Genomic DNA, 17,293 nt, shown 5'->3' with positions numbered 1-17,293 from the left:
GAAATAATAATAATTGCAGTCAGGTGCTCAGGGCAGGGGAACACAACTGTGCAACATGCAGGGGAGATACCCATCCCAGCAGATGCCCCTCCTAGGCTTGGAACCTTACTCCATCATTGAACAGATCCATTCCTTGAATCGGCAACATTTCCGTTGTCTTCGAGGTGAGCCATTATTGTCCCAGCTCACTTGTCTGAAGCATCTGTCTATACTATGAAGGGCTTACTTCAGCACAGGGGCCTCTCAAAGTGCTGCCTTCAGGTCCTCAAAAGCGTTCTCTCACTCCTCTTTCCAAGTCATCTTCTTGAGCTGCTTTCTGGATGTCACATCTATTAAAGGGGCCACTCTTGTCCCACAGTTAACTGCAATGTTCCTGTAGTATTCCGTTAGTCTCACTAAGGCACCTCTTTTTTGTCTGGGTAGTGGGCACCTCCCACTCCAACACTAACTAAATATTGGAATCCAACGGGTGAATCTTCCCATCACCCACCTGATTCACAAGGTAGACTACAGTGCACTTCCCCCATGGTACCTGATTGCCTTGATGGTTAGTTTTGCCCCTATATCCTAACCAACACCTAGTCTAGGAGTGTCAAATGGTTCTCCCATGAATTGCTGAACACTGCGATGTCATCTAGGTGGGCCATGCAGAATTCCTCAAGCCCTAATACACTGTCCAGATTTCATCTCTGCTGGAGAACATAACATTTTCCCAGTTTCACTTGCACAACAGCAAACGAGACCACATTAGGATTGTAGTAGTAATATTCAATCATCTCAGAAGACATTTTAACTCTCACAAAAGCTGCAGTCTAATCTCCTTTTTAATGGTGCTTGTTGGAAACCCACTCCCACACTAGAAGGGGTGGTGGTGGTCTTCCGGACACACTGTGGTAGCTTGGCTCGAGTGGTCAGGAATCAGGCTCCGTGCTAAGCATACAACATACCCAAACAATAACCATGCGTGCATCCGTTCCAAAAACGACTCTACACCGTAAAAATTATGAAAATAACTTTCTTTATCTGCTTTTTCTCTTAGTTGCTGATTGGAGAAAATAAATAACAATCACAATATACAAACTTTTTAGAAAGTGCAGGACAAATAAATACTGGCTTAATGATTCAATAAATAGGGGTGATCATAAATACTGAAGGCATAAATATAAGTGCAATACATACAGGCAATTAAATATTCTGAGGCAATAAATACTGTAAACCAATAAATATTGTGCATCAATAAATACTGTGGACCAATAAATACAGTGGAACAATAAATAGGTTAAATACAATAAATACAGTGCCCCTAATAAATACTTAAAAGCTGACAGTGACACTCATGGATTCAGATCACTTTTGAATTCCTAAGGGCTGATTTGGCCCAGGCACAGCTTGTGGGGATGTGGAAGGCTTGGGGGTGTCTACTCCCTGGCTTAGTCAAGGCTGAGGCCTAAACTGAGGTAGATAAAGGGGGAAAATACCAGAGACCTGGCTCTCTCTCTCCACACAACTTCTCTAGATTAGTCCCAGTTCACCCCTGGCACAGTCAGGTTGGTTCCAGCACCTCCCTAGCCCCTTAGAGCAGTCTCTCAGGTCTCCACAGGGCCTTAGGCGCCCTCTACTCCACTTACTGCCCTTTTTCTGATGCTCCGACGCCGCTGGAGTCGGATCGATGCCGTGAGGCGGTTCCGGTTCGATGTCGGCGGCCTCGGCACAATGTCAGTTCTTTGACGACGCCGGCAGGCGAATCCGGTCTCGATGTCAGCGGCCTCGGTTCGATCTCGACCTCCGATTCGATGGCGTCGGGCAGTCTTACTCGATGTCGACTTCGGGCGGCTCCGGTCCGATGGCGACCTCGGCTTCGATGACGTCGGCCGGCCTTGCCTCGATGTCGACTTCCGGCGGCTCCGGAGTGCGATCCTCACTCCCGACCTCCGGTGCTCCTCACAGGTTTCCGGTGACTCCGGAGTGCGACCTCCACTCCCGACCTCCGGCACGATTCTCACAGGTTCCGGCGACTCCGGAGTGCGATCCTCACTCCCGACCTCCGTTACCCTTCACCTCGGTCTCCGACGACTCCGGAGGGCGGACTTCACTCCTCCGATGACGCCGCTCACTCGACCTCGGGTGACTTCCTCCTCGACCTCTGGTATTCCTCACGACCTCTGACGGCGCCCTCTCTCGACCTCTGGCGGCTCCGGGTACGACGTCTGCTTTTCCAGTCAGCGCCGCTTCTCCACCTCGGGCTCCAGGTCTTAGGCTACTCGACGTCGGACTTCAGGGAAACCAGCTTCCAGGTCAGGATCTTGCTGTTCTCTTGTTTCTAAGGCCTGTTCCTGCTGTCCAGGTCCTCAGGATGGTTTTTCTGACTTCTTCCCACACAGGGCTCTAGGCTGGGCTCCGTCAGTAGGGACTAGTATCAAGGGTGGGTTTATGGACCCCACTCCAGGCACAAGTTTCCACCCCTGCTGCTTCACTCCTTCCTCCTTCAAGTTTCTGCTGCTCACTCCTCACCAGTCAGGTGCCAACTGCCAGCTCCAACTGCCAACTCTCTCTCTTAGCTTCCCAACATTCTAAACCGCCTCCAACTGTCACAGGGTTCTGGAATGTTCTGGAAGGTGCTAGTAGGTTCCAGTGGATGCTGGTGATGTCACAGGTGGCCACCATTTTGTGCTCCAGGCCCTCAGACAGAAGTTTCAGGGGTAGGTAAAATGGCTCCCTGAATCTTCAGCAACACTAAAAAGTCTGGTGGTTCCCAAAAAGGAAAAATTCAAACAGGGTTTGAGGCAAAAGTGGGACAAAAGAAATAATGATGAGGAGGGACCACCCAAAGGGCCGACAGGTCTAACACGCGTCCCCCCCAGCTGAAAGTGGAGAGAGCTACCCAACCCCTTGGGAGTTCTCATCACTAAGGCGGAAATACCTTGAGAGACCGTCTGCATTGGCGTGGTCCACTCCAGGCCGATGTTCCACCTGAAAGTCCATTCCCTGTAGGGCAATAGACCACCTCAACAACTTGGGATTCTCCCCCTTCATTTGCATCAGCCAACGAAGGGGTCTGTGGTCGGTCTGAACCAGGAAGTGCGAGCCAAACAGGTATGGCCGCAACTTCTTCAGAGCCCATACCACTGCAAAGGCTTCACGCTCTATTGCACTCCACTTCTGTTCCCTGGGAAGTAGTCTCCGGGATAGGAAGACCACGGGTTGATCCAGACCCTCTTCGTTGAGTTGCGATAACACTGCCCCAATGCCATGTTCTGATGCATCTGTCTGGACAATGAACTCCTTGGAAAAGTCTGGGGCCCTTAAGACCGGGGCCTCGCACATGGCTTTCTTCAATCTCTCAAAGGCTTGCTGACAAGCCTCCGTCCAGACTACCCGTCGAGGTTGTTTCTTGGACGTGAGCTCCGTGAGGGGGGCTACGATGGTACCGTACCCCTTCACGAAGCGGCGGTAGTATCCCGTGAGGCCCAAAAATGCTCGGACCTCAGTCTGTGTCTTGGGGGGTTCCCAGGCCATGATGGCCTCGATCTTCGCCTGGAGGGGTTGCACCGCTCCCCTACCCACCAAGTGTCCAAGGTACACTACCGACCCCTGCCCGATCTGGCACTTGCTGGCCTTGATCGTCAATCCAGCTTGTCTCAGGGCCTGGAGAACAGCTTGCAGGTGACGCAAGTGATCCTCCCAGCTGTTACTGAAGACGGCTATGTCATCCAGATAAGCAGCAGAGAAACTCTCCATTCCGGTGAGGATCTGGTTTACCAGGCGCTGAAACGTGGCAGGTGCGTTCTTGAGCCCAAAGGGCATCACACAGAACTGGTAGTGGCCATTGGGCGTGGAGAAGGCTGACCTTTCCCTTGCTCCATCAGTCAAAGAGATCTGCCAGTACCCTGGAGTAAGGTCAAAGGTACTTAGATATTGGGCAGCTCCCAGCCGGTCAATCAATTCATCCGCCCTAGGGATCGGATGAGCATCAGTTTTGGTCACTGAATTCAGTCCCCGATAGTCCACACAGAACCTCAGTTCTGGTTGGGCACCCGGTGGTGCAGCTTTTGGTACTAACACCACCGGACTGGACCAGGGGCTGCTAGAAGGTTCGATCACTCCTAGCTCCAGCATCTTAGTGACTTCACTATGAATGCTGGCCTTCACCTTGTCTGACATCCGGTAGATCTTGGACTTCACAGGTGGGCTGTCTCCTGTGTCCACGTCATGGACGCACAGGTGAGTCCTACCCGGGACAAGGGAGAACAACGAAGAGTACTGCCCCAGGACCTGGCGACAGTCCTCCTGCTGTTCAGGAGTTAGAGATGGGGAGAGAATCACTCCCTCCACCGACCCATCCTTCTCTTGAGACGCAAACAGATCAGGGAGAGGCTCGCTTTCCACGTCCTCTCCTCCGTCAGTCACCATCATCAAGATGACTTCGGGCCTCTCGTGGTGGGGTTTGAGGCGGTTGGCATGCAGCACCCGCAGGGGCTGACGAGGGGTCTTCAGGTCCACCAAGTAGGTAGCCTTACCCTTCTTCTCCAACACCTCAAAGGGTCCTGACCAGCGATCCTTGAGGGCACTAAGCTCTCCCGGTTCGATCACCCACACCTTCTGGCCAGGCTCCAACTCCACCGGGTGAGCGTTGTGGTCATACCACGCCTTCATCACTGCTTGGCTGGCTTCCAAGTTGTCAGAAGCTTGCTTCCACAACTTAGCCATTTGGCTCCGGAAGGCCAGCATGTAGCTCACCACATCCTGGGGAAGCTTTCTGGGAGTTCTTTCCCATCCGTCTCTCACCAGGTTGCGAGGTCCACGTACAGGGTGCCCATACAGAAGCTCGAAGGGGCTGAAGCCCACTCCCTTCTGTGGCACTTCCCTGTAGGAAAAAAGTAAACAGGGTAGGAGGACGTCCCATTTCCTCCGCAGGCTTTCAGGCAGACTTCTGATCATGCCTTTCAAGGTTTTGTTAAACCTCTCCACCAGACCATTGGTCTGGGGGTGGTAAGGAGTGGTGAACCGGTATGTCACTCCACACTCCTTCCACATCGCCCGCATGTACGCTGACATGAAGTTGGTCCCCCTGTCGGACACAACTTCCTTGGGAAAACCCACTCGGGTAAAGATTCCCATCAGGGCCCTTGCCACAACAGGTGCTGTTATGGTCCTCAGAGGTATTGCCTCTGGGTACCGTGTGGCATGATCCACCAGAACCAGGATAAACCTGTGACCAGCTGTAGTCGGTGGATCTAACGGACCCACAATGTCGATGCCCACACTTTCAAAGGGGGTGCTAACTACAGGAAGTGGTTCCAGGGGAGCTTTCAGCTTCACCCCTGTTTTCCCACTGGCTTGGCAAGACACACATGTCCGGCAGTAGGTATCGGACGACACTTTCATCTGAGGCCAATAAAAGTGTGGGACAAGACGGGCGAAGGTCTTGTCTTGCCCCAGGTGTCCTGCCAATGGTATCTCGTGAGCCAACTCCAGAAGGAAGGCTCGATAACGTTGAGGAACTACCAAGGCTCGTGACGATCCATGTAGGGGTGCCTTGGGTTCACTGTAGAGGAGGCCATCCTCCCAGTAAACACTGTAGTTCCCTTCAACGTTCCCTGCTGCCTGGGCTTTGGCCTGTCGCCTCAGCCCCTCAAGGGTAGGGCACTCCCTCTGGCCCTGGCAGAATTCCTCCCTGGACGGGCCTCCCTCCACGTGCCACTCGGCCGGGATGGGTAGGTCCTCCAGGTTGGTAACGTCCCCCACCGCAGACTCCTGGTCCACCACCTCCGGTGGCCTATCCGTCCTACGGGGTGGGGACGCCGAGGCAGGCTCCTCCTGTCCTCGGTTCTTCCCTTGACTGGCAGCTGGCTGGGCCTTTGTTCCAGGCTCCAGCCGAAATGAACTCCCTCTTCGGGTAGTCGCGGACCTTGTGCTAACACAGGCCCAGTCAGGTGTACCCAGCATCTCAGTGTGAGTCCGGTATTCCACCTCCTTCCAAGCGTTGTGCTCCATGTCATTCCCCAGCAGACAATCGACTGGCACGGCAGGGCTTACGGCAACTCGAAGTGAACCTGCAACCCCCCCCCATTCAAAGGGAACCTCGGCCACTGGATAGTGGCCTGTTCTGCCGTCAGCCATCGCGGCTGGGTGGAGTACATCGGGAATTACCTGCTCTGGAGACACCAGTTGGCTACGCACCATAGTCATACTGGCTCCTGTGTCTCTCAGAGCCTCCCCTCTTTGGCCGTTGATGGTGACCCATTGCCCATACTTTGCGGTATTTGCGGGCACCTGGATCTTAGGAACCATCTCCCGTTCTCCCAGGGACACTAAAGTGACACCCGCCCACTCCCTTCCCTTAGTTAAGGGCATCTCCTCCCCGAGCACTACACTAGCTACTCCGGGGGTCTTTCCTCCAGTGGGAGGGGGTGGTCGTTTCAAGCACTTCGGATCTCCTTTATAGTGTCCAACGCCACCGCACTCATAGCAATGGACAACCCTTGGCTGCTGACTCTGGCCAGGATTAGGGTTTCTGGGCGGGTTAGCCTTAGGGGTGAATCCTGTTCCCTTCCCTTGGAAGTTATTTTGGGGGCCTTTGGAGAACTCCTTTTTCTTTTCCCCTCCCTCTTTCTTCTGGGGGGCGCCCTGTCCGGCCTTTTGAGTATCCCCTCCAGTCCCCCTTGTGGACACCCGGGTACTAGCCCAAATGTCCGCCTCCTCAGCAAGCTTCCGGGGACTGGTCAGCTTGCTATCCACCAGGTGTTGCCGCAGTTCAGGGAAACATTTCTCGAGCAGGTGTTCCTTCAGTACTAGGTCAAACAACCCCGTAGTTCCTCACTTCACTGCCCTGAATCCAACCTTCCAGTGCCTTCTTTGCATAGTCCAGGAAGTCCACCCAATTCTGCGTGCCCAGTTTGTGACTACCCCTGAACTTCTGTCTGTACTTTTCAGGTGTTAGTCCAAACTTTCTGATGAGCGCCAGTTTCATGGTGGGGTAGTGGGTCTGCTCATCCTCTTCGAGGGCCAATAAAGCATCCCTACCAGCTGGAGGCATGTACTTGTACAATCCCCCTCCCCAGTACTTCTCTGGAACCCCATGGGCCCTCAACGAGACCTCATAGGCCGCTAGCCACTTGGCGATATCGTCGCCCACTCCATAGCTAGCTACTATGTCCTTTGGCAGGTATGGTTTAGGTTCCCTGGTGATCTCTTGGGTTTGGCTGCCACCATTAGGAACAGGTTGTGCCCCGATTCTCAAGATCTGAAGATCTATTTCTTTCAGTCGTAATTCATGGGCCATCCTCTGCTCCTCCTTCTCCTTTTCCAGCCTTGCTAAGTCCCATGTGAGCTGTCTTTTCTCCCTCCGGTCTGTTAGCTCCACTTCAGACAAGCCACCGCTAGAGGCACTGCTGCCCTTCCTAGAAATGGTTCTGGGCCCTGCTGACAGGTTCCCCACCTCAGGTTGGTACATCTCAGCCCCCTCGGGGTCAGGCTCTCCATCCCTGTCTTCCTCCTCAGCCTTGCTTTCTCGGCGTGCCTCCCCCCAAGCCCTTAAGCTGGTTTGGAGTGCACCCTTCTTTGCTCCTGGGGGACAGTACACCCCCTCCCGCTGGCAAAACTCCCTGAGTTGGGCCACAGTGTACGTTTCTAGATTTTCTAGTACAAACTCCATCTTGCCCACTCAGGTTAGAGGACAGGTTTTTGTGCAGTAACAATGCAGGGGGGTACCTTTAATAATACCTCCTCCCACCACCAGAGTAAATTTGGAAAAAACAAAAACCCACAATTAGGAAGGCCGCTTTGAGAAAACTCCTGGTGTAGGCCTATGGACTACCCACAGTTATTGTTGAGTATACGTAGGCACAGCTCTATCCCACCACTGAACACCAATTTATGTTGGAAACCCACTCCCACACTATAAGGGGTGGTGGTGGTCTTCCGGACACACTGTGGTAGCTTGGCTCGAGTGGTCAGGAATCAGGCTCCGTGCTAAGCATACAACATACCCAAACAATAACCATGCGTGCATCCGTTCCAAAAACGACTCTACACCGTAAAAATTATGAAAATAACTTTCTTTATCTGCTTTTTCTCTTAGTTGCTGATTGGAGAAAATAAATAACAATCACAATATACAAACTTTTTAGAAAGTGCAGGACAAATAAATACTGGCTTAATGATTCAATAAATAGGGGTGATCATAAATACTGAAGGCATAAATATAAGTGCAATACATACAGGCAATTAAATATTCTGAGGCAATAAATACTGTAAACCAATAAATATTGTGCATCAATAAATACTGTGGACCAATAAATACAGTGGAACAATAAATAGGTTAAATACAATAAATACAGTGCCCCTAATAAATACTTAAAAGCTGACAGTGACACTCATGGATTCAGATCACTTTTGAATTCCTAAGGGCTGATTTGGCCCAGGCACAGCTTGTGGGGATGTGGAAGGCTTGGGGGTGTCTACTCCCTGGCTTAGTCAAGGCTGAGGCCTAAACTGAGGTAGATAAAGGGGGAAAATACCAGAGACCTGGCTCTCTCTCTCCACACAACTTCTCTAGATTAGTCCCAGTTCACCCCTGGCACAGTCAGGTTGGTTCCAGCACCTCCCTAGCCCCTTAGAGCAGTCTCTCAGGTCTCCACAGGGCCTTAGGCGCCCTCTACTCCACTTACTGCCCTTTTTCTGATGCTCCGACGCCGCTGGAGTCGGATCGATGCCGTGAGGCGGTTCCGGTTCGATGTCGGCGGCCTCGGCACAATGTCAGTTCTTTGACGACGCCGGCAGGCGAATCCGGTCTCGATGTCAGCGGCCTCGGTTCGATCTCGACCTCCGATTCGATGGCGTCGGGCAGTCTTACTCGATGTCGACTTCGGGCGGCTCCGGTCCGATGGCGACCTCGGCTTCGATGACGTCGGCCGGCCTTGCCTCGATGTCGACTTCCGGCGGCTCCGGAGTGCGATCCTCACTCCCGACCTCCGGTGCTCCTCACAGGTTTCCGGCGACTCCGGAGTGCGACCTCCACTCCCGACCTCCGGCACGATTCTCACAGGTTCCGGCGACTCCGGAGTGCGATCCTCACTCCCGACCTCCGTTACCCTTCACCTCGGTCTCCGACGACTCCGGAGGGCGGACTTCACTCCTCCGATGACGCCGCTCACTCGACCTCGGGTGACTTCCTCCTCGACCTCTGGTATTCCTCACGACCTCTGACGGCGCCCTCTCTCGACCTCTGGCGGCTCCGGGTACGACGTCTGCTTTTCCAGTCAGCGCCGCTTCTCCACCTCGGGCTCCAGGTCTTAGGCTACTCGACGTCGGACTTCAGGGAAACCAGCTTCCAGGTCAGGATCTTGCTGTTCTCTTGTTTCTAAGGCCTGTTCCTGCTGTCCAGGTCCTCAGGATGGTTTTTCTGACTTCTTCCCACACAGGGCTCTAGGCTGGGCTCCGTCAGTAGGGACTAGTATCAAGGGTGGGTTTATGGACCCCACTCCAGGCACAAGTTTCCACCCCTGCTGCTTCACTCCTTCCTCCTTCAAGTTTCTGCTGCTCACTCCTCACCAGTCAGGTGCCAACTGCCAGCTCCAACTGCCAACTCTCTCTCTTAGCTTCCCAACATTCTAAACCGCCTCCAACTGTCACAGGGTTCTGGAATGTTCTGGAAGGTGCTAGTAGGTTCCAGTGGATGCTGGTGATGTCACAGGTGGCCACCATTTTGTGCTCCAGGCCCTCAGACAGAAGTTTCAGGGGTAGGTAAAATGGCTCCCTGAATCTTCAGCAACACTAAAAAGTCTGGTGGTTCCCAAAAAGGAAAAATTCAAACAGGGTTTGAGGCAAAAGTGGGACAAAAGAAATAATGATGAGGAGGGACCACCCAAAGGGCCGACAGGTCTAACAGTGCTGATCAGAGGACCTTTTACTAGGTTTTCTGTTTTATCAGGATGATTCATCACAGACAATATTTCGGGATGCCTCCCTGCTGGATGAGGAGCACCCATGGATCACCACCAACCATAACCCATGTTCAAAAAAGAAGAGACAGTGTATTAATAACCCCAACATGGGAACATTACTGGTAGTTCACTGAACTTCTACAATCAAAGTGTTTACATAAAAGGCTGCCATGCACATCCACTTTCCTGTTCCGTTTCAGGGACCTGATCCTACTTCCCAAACTTACAATATTGAACTGGGTAGTCTGGCTCCTGAAAGTTTGCAACATAAACACTTACACTGTCCATACCATTACATGGACATTTTAAAAGAGGCTAGATGTGTATCAATCAAGCTTCCTATTCTTCAAATTGATGCGATTCTGCATCTGGAGCATCCAGAAGATTATCAGCACAACAGAATGACACAAAGCGGTGGTACTCCTGTATCTCCCTGATTTGGTGAAATCTTGGCTGTTTTTTTCAATAAAGATACTTCTTGCAACCTTCACCACTTATAGAAAATGTTCTTCACAAACCTTTCTTTTCAGAGTTCCTGAGATAAAGGATTTTTTAGAAGGAATTAAGAAATTGTTTCCCCCAATAGGAAATTCTCTTCTTCATGGGTGCTTAATATAATGATCTTGCATGGTTGATGTTCCCTCCTTTGGAACCAACTCATATTGCTTCTTTACAGTAAATATCTTGGAAAGCAGCTTTCCTTGTAGCCATAAATTCGTTAACAAGGTCAGAGAGATTCAGATTTATTGATGTAATTAACTGTGGATCGTTTTTAATAAAGGCAAAGTTTTCATGAAAGCGTCACTGAATTTCTTCCTAAGATAGCATCAAACTCTCACATGAATCAATCTACTTTTCTTTCAATGTTTTCCAAAACCATTCTTCACCTAGCATAGAGGTCTAAAATGTCTTTGTATGTAAAACAATATTTTACCTTTATAAGGTATTGAACTCTGACAATCAAATGTTCTTATGGGCAATTACAGGGAAATAGGTGTACGTTTAGGCTCCCTGAAAGAGTTTCAAAGTCTATTTCATGCTTTATGTAATATGTTAAGAAACCTTTAGCCTTATTTAGAGTTTGGCGGACATGGTACTTTGTCATAAAATTGGTGATGTCCCATCCTTCGTGTCAAAAGTGCATTACAGTCAGTGGCACTTGTAATATGGAGGATGGGACATCTGCCATGTTTATGACATAGTCCTTAGAGATGGTTGAAACTTGGCTGATTTGAACTGGGGCAGTCACTATTCCCATATATATCCTTGGTAGACCTTCCTAATGGGATGGCACTCATCATGTAGATGCTTTTTTGACGTCCCAGATTCTGCACCTCTGTAATGATAATGAATGTTGTACCTTCATTTTCCAGACAGAGCTGGTTTTGGAAACAATTTCGCTACTATGGACAACAAGTCTACTGCACAGAGTGTGGAGGGCATCGTTGTCAGCTCCATGTTTAAGGCTTTGATCACACGTTGCGCTTCTACTACTCATGAGCTTCACAGCCCTGAAAACCTGGTAGGTGCCACAGCTGATTTATTTAAGCTGAGTAGGCTATGAACATGGCATTGTTAGTTACTTATGGATGATAACTTATTGTTTGAAGTGAAGGCATGTCACTGAACAGCATTGGTGAACCAGTTTCCAGTTAAGTTTGCAACGTGTTCATTAATTGCATGTGATTATTGTAAACTAACCTGTGATCATATATTCTAAAGTGTTATTGGCAATAAGGGCCATATGTTCCATTGTGCTTGATATGTAAGGGTAATTGTACATATTTATTTTTATAATTATGTTGGATAATGTATTAGTTGACAAAGGTATGAATGGCCGTCAGGGATTTCTGTATGCCATGATAGTACAGCCTTTCAAAATTACCACCATTTGGGAATTCTTCCAGTCATTACAACTCTCTCCATTCCATACAAATAAAAAGCTGACAATTGTGGGCATTGTAATGGATTCTCTTTCAGCTTTTGATGACATATATAACAATGGCCTAATTACCTGCTGCTGATATTTACTGTTATGAGTCTATGCCTTCATCTATACTATGTATTATGACGAGCAGTGTGCGACCAATTTGTGTACAACGTATTATGAGAGTCTGCCTCATTCCTGGGAAGGGACTCTTGCAGCCTTCAAAAACGAATAAAACAATGAACCTCTCCCCACTGGTTCTAGGATAGTCCTGTATGAAGTTAAAACAAGCTCTAGATCTTCCCATATTAATGAAACTCAATGTCAAACACATTAAGTTGTCAAATTTCAAGCCCCTCTACTTCCTCCTTGTAAGAAAAAAGCCTAAGGAGTAATTCAGCCATAAAAAACAGACGCTTCTGTCAGATAGTTGGAGCACATGGTTCCTACAAGGCCAGTTTTCAGACTAATCATTATATGGAGACAGTACGTTTGCCCATCTTAGATACCTCAGAGCTGAGGTAAGTTTTCATTGTGTGGTGCCTTGATTCTCGTAGATCTTTCAGTGGCATTCAACATTGTTGACCGACCAAAAGTTTCTCCTGGACCATCTGGCTACAATAGGTGTTACTGACTAGGCTTTGATAAACTAATCCTGAAGCAATATTTTGTCTTCATTTACCTCTGAATCTCACCCTCTGTTCTATGGAGCTGCAAATGGATATTCTCAGTCTTCTTGCCTTCTTAACGTTTATGTTGGACTACCGGCCAGCCTCATACATTCCTTTAGATTCTGTTTTTACATATATGCCAAAGACACCCAGTTTGTCATCCAGCTTGATGGATCAGGGTTCTTGAATTATTTGCTCCAGTCATTTCTAATTGAGGCCTGAATATTGATGAATGGCCAGAGGTTCAAACTAAACTCAGGCAAGACTGAAATGCTCATTGCTGACAATCGTGTTTACATTTTGGTTTATATCTGCTGGCCTCTTGAAACCGACTCTATTTCAAGTCGTCCTCTACTTTATGGATCCTCTGTATGATTTTTGGATGCGGCTCGTACTTTTACACCAGATCTCTGCTGTAGTGTTGAGGTGGTTTTACCAATTGCATCATATCAGTTTTGTTGTTTGACAGAAAACATTTGTCCATTTCAGCCTTTTTTCCGTTTACCTTAGATTACCCCACTTTTTTTGCAGAGATTGCAGGATGTTCAAAATGTAGTGAACCAGATGATCACTAATGGTCTTTGGTTCAGCCACGTTAAACCTGACTCAGTAGCCCTTTATTGGCTTCATACAAGGACTTTGTGCATAAAACATACCTTTCTTTATGGAAAAGTGTCAGCTTTCAGAGGGAAGCTTCTCTAACTCTACGTAGTCAGACGCTCTGCGCCATCCGCCTCTGCACTTATACTGTCCATTCGTTAACTTTTCAAAAAGTCCTGTCTTGAAAGACACTGTTTTTTGTTTTGGAACCAACAATGTGACCTTCTCTGCCCTATCTTTCAGATCCATTTCTACCAATCATATGTCCAGTTACCCTCTTAAGACAAGGCACATGTCTGTATGGGCATACATTGTCCTTTTAGGAGAAGTTGTACATTTATTTGTCCGTAGATACAAGAACATGTTTCATGTAGAAGTGCTTTAAAAGAGACAGATAGCATAGCATTTAAGGACTGTTGCTGCATGTCAGTGCTAAGAGCTCATGATCAGCAGGAGAGGCTGTTTTAATGGGTCGGAAATTTGGCTAAATGTTTCTGTGGGTAATTGGTATGCGGTCTTTTTATGTTATACCATTCTACAGCACCACTGCCTCAAGCTGTTGTTTCTGTAAGTTTTAAACTGTTTTTAGGGACAGTAGAAACCTGCTGTTTGTAAATGCTCTACTGTTCCCAAACAGTTTTAAGTCCAGAATATCGCAGAAGGAATGTGGCATATGGAGTGGTCTCGATATCATGACCAAGAATATCGAGAACCAAAATATCAACAGGCAAGTATGTATAGAGTTTTTCTACTTAAAACCACATCTATGTATCTTGATGAAATACTTCTTCATGTTACTTAGATGTGGATTTAAGAATACTAAATGTAAACCTCCTTCTGCCCACTTACCTCTGCGATAGTTTTTGTTTTTCAATATTTAGGTCATTATATTATGGCCACTTGTTATTCCTTCAGCTATATTCCAGACTATAGCCTCCTAAACCTGTTTACTGGAAATCTAATCAAACTATGATACTTGTATTGTTAGTTTCTAGTTCTGACCAGCGAATTACATTTTCATTTGTGAATGATGCTTTGATTGATTTTGTGTGAAGACTGCCAGGTAACCCTCAAATTTGCTTGCAAAAGATTGATTTGGCCATCCGTTCTCTTGTTTTCTTCAAGCTAGAGATGCATAAGTTTTATTCTATCAGTGATATTCCCTATGCTTCAAGAAGCAATTAAAAACTATGGAAGCTTTCTTGAGGGCTAAATTCGAGAATGACTAATATGCGGACAAATGGCTCCTCAGTAAAGATACAGGGTGTAATGGATGGAAATGTCAGTAAAACATAACTGCACATGTTAACAACATGCAACACACGTCACAGGAAATAGTGCCTATGATGTCATCCATCAGTGGATTATCACACCTAACCCACATCCATGCAGAGAAAACAGCCCTGGGACCTATGTACAACAGTGCGTACAGGAGAACAGGAAAAGTGCTAGAGTATAAATTTGGGGCCGAATCTACGACCCGTTTTTGCATGCGCAAACGGGTTGGCGAACCCGTTTGCGCATGCAAAAACATCATGGGCCATGTACAAAGCCTATTTAGCGAGTCGCAATTTATTTGAGACTCGCTAAATAGGTTTTACGACTCGCAGTTAGTCGCAATTTACGAGGCGCAAAATAAAATGGTCGTACATCTGGCCCTTGGTCTTTTGAAAGGAAAACTCAAGGGCCTGCACAAATCAAGTGGGGCAGTAGAGTATAATTTATCAAGAAAGAAGAGGGGCCCCTTCAAGACCAAAGGAGTAGGGCACAATTCAGTGAGAAAAAAGAGAGAGTCCTTTGGACAAAGCTACGTAGTCTACGTGCTTGACAGACTGCTACACTTAAGACCTATCCGAAACCTCACTCTAGTCACTCACTCACTCACTCATACTAGAGACGATTGGACCATATATAACCAACAGATGAGTAAAAAAACAATAAAATAATCTAAAAAACCAAAATATACAAAAATAGATTTATTCACAAAATCTCAAATAAAAAGGACCAGTGCAATCATTAACATTATATCTGACAATAATCACATAAACAATTCATAATTACAGTGGATTGGCAAAAGACAAACAATAAATGCTGAAAGAAAGAGAGTATAAAACAGACAAACAACATATGTCTTTTAAAATTTTACATATCCGTGGTATAACAATACATATGGCGTGGAACTTGGGTGTTTTTATGATTTTCTACTCGTTCCACCGCCCGTGTTCACGGATTATGTGGTTAACCCCTTCGCTGCTAGGCCTTTTCCCCTCCTGTGCTAAGCCTTTTTTGGGCTATTTGGGGTAGTGCGCGCTTAGGCCCCTGTAACTTTTTGACCACATTAGGTATCCACGCCAAATTTGCGTCCTTTTCTTCCAACATCATGGGGATTCTAAAGGTACCCAGGGTTTGTGGATTCTCTTAGAGGGTTCCCAGAAATTAGTCAAAATACAGCAAAATTTTGTTTTTTTTGTGAAAAATGGGGAAAAGTGGCTGCAAATTAAAGCGTCTGGGTTTTTCTCTGCAAATTATATCAAAAAAGGGTTTGTGGGGCTGAAATCACAATTTCTCCAGCTTTTAGGGAATGACAGATTTTTGGCAGAAATCCAACATGTTTTACACAGTTTTGACATTTTTCTGGGACATACCCTATTTTTGCTATTTTTTGTGCTTTCAACCTCCTTCCAGATAATGGTAAAAATGGGTAGAAAAGCAATAATGGATCCTAGAAAGATATACATTTTTGAAAAGTAGACACAATTCTGAATTCAGCAAGGGGTCATTTGTGTAGATCCATCAAGGTTTCTTTATAGAAACTAACAGGTAAATATAGGAAAAATTAAACATTTGTTGAAAAAAGCAGCCTTTTGAGTCAACGTTTTCACCTGTAACTTCTTCGAATTATGACATCTCTTTGAAAGAAATGTACCGTTACATCCGGTGAACCTTCCTGGTTGTGGGGATATATAGGACTTGTAGGTTCACCAAGAGCCCAATGAACCCAGAGTAAAAAACTGAGCAGCATTTTGTAATGGTTTTGTTTTTGTTCCGGGTATATAGCAATTATTGTGGGAAAATGTATACATGGAAAAATCAGTATGAAAGACACCTATGTATTTCTGAAATGGGAACAAATTACAGAGTTTAGAAACAGTGCATATTTGGACATTTTCGAAATTGGGAATACTCATACTTGCATGACAATTATTGGTCATTTTTCAAAATGACTTTTTTTTTACACAATGTCTTTCATTTGGAAGGGAGAAATGCATCAAAAATCAATAGGTAATAACAGTTGCTTTACAAATCTGAACTACCCTAAGTCTCCCGATAAAAATGGTACCTCACTTGTGTGGGTAGGCATAGTGCCCACGACAGGAAGTGGCTCAAAACCTAAGGTGAACACACCCCATTTTCACACTGAAAATGTACTCTTTTTTTGCGAAGAGTCTAGCTGTAGTTTTTGAACCCTAGCCCTGCCGGCACCTAGGGAAACCTAGCAAACCTATACATTTTTGAAAACTAGACACCCAGGGGAATCCAGGATGGGGTGACTTGACTGCCTCCCACCATGGTCTGTTACCCAGAATCCCTTGCAAACGTTAAAAATTGACAAAAAAACACATTTTCCCCACATTTCTGTGATGGAAAGTTCTGGAATCTGCGTGGATCCACAAATTTCCACCCACCCCGCGTTCCTCAAAGTCCTACGAGAAAAATGGTACCTCACTTGTGCGGGTTGGCATAGTGCCCGCGACAGGAAACGGCACAAAACGCAACGTGGTCACACCTCAAGTTTGCAGTGAAAAATGACCCCTTTTTGGCAAAGTGACTAGCTGTAGTTTTTGAACCCTAGCCCTGCCGGCACCTAGGGAAACCTAGCAAACCTATACATTTTTGAAAACTAGACACCCAGGGGAATCCAGGATGGGGTGACTTGACTGCCTCCCACCATGGTCTGTTACCCAGAATCCCTTGCAAACGTAAAAAATTGACCAAAAAAACAAATTTTCCCCATATTTCTGTGATGGAAAGTTCTGGAATCTGCGGGGATCCACAAATTTCCACCCACCCCGCGTTCCCCAAAGTCCTACGAGAAAAATGATACCTCACTTGTGCGGGTCGGCATAGTGCCCGCGACAGGAAATGGCGCA

The 17,293-nt window shown here is 47.2% G+C and overlaps 1 protein-coding gene across 1 annotated transcript in view; it reads left to right on the top strand.

Annotated features, from left to right (window-relative positions):
- Nucleotides 1-17,293, top strand: part of UNC80 (unc-80 subunit of NALCN channel complex) — a 3,271,126-nt gene that overhangs the window by 807,496 nt on the left and 2,446,337 nt on the right. The window contains exon 16 of the mRNA XM_085648598.1: nucleotides 11,318-11,466. Within this exon, the coding sequence (XP_085504724.1) occupies nucleotides 11,318-11,466 (149 nt within the window). The remainder of the gene's footprint in view (nucleotides 1-11,317; nucleotides 11,467-17,293) is intronic.

Source organism: Triturus cristatus, chromosome 3_2, assembly GCF_964204655.1.
Source record: "Triturus cristatus chromosome 3_2, aTriCri1.1, whole genome shotgun sequence".
Classification (NCBI taxonomy): Eukaryota; Metazoa; Chordata; class Amphibia; order Caudata; family Salamandridae; genus Triturus; species Triturus cristatus.
The sequence above is the reverse complement of the archived record's forward strand: the minus strand, read 5'-3'. Positions and strand labels throughout refer to the sequence as shown.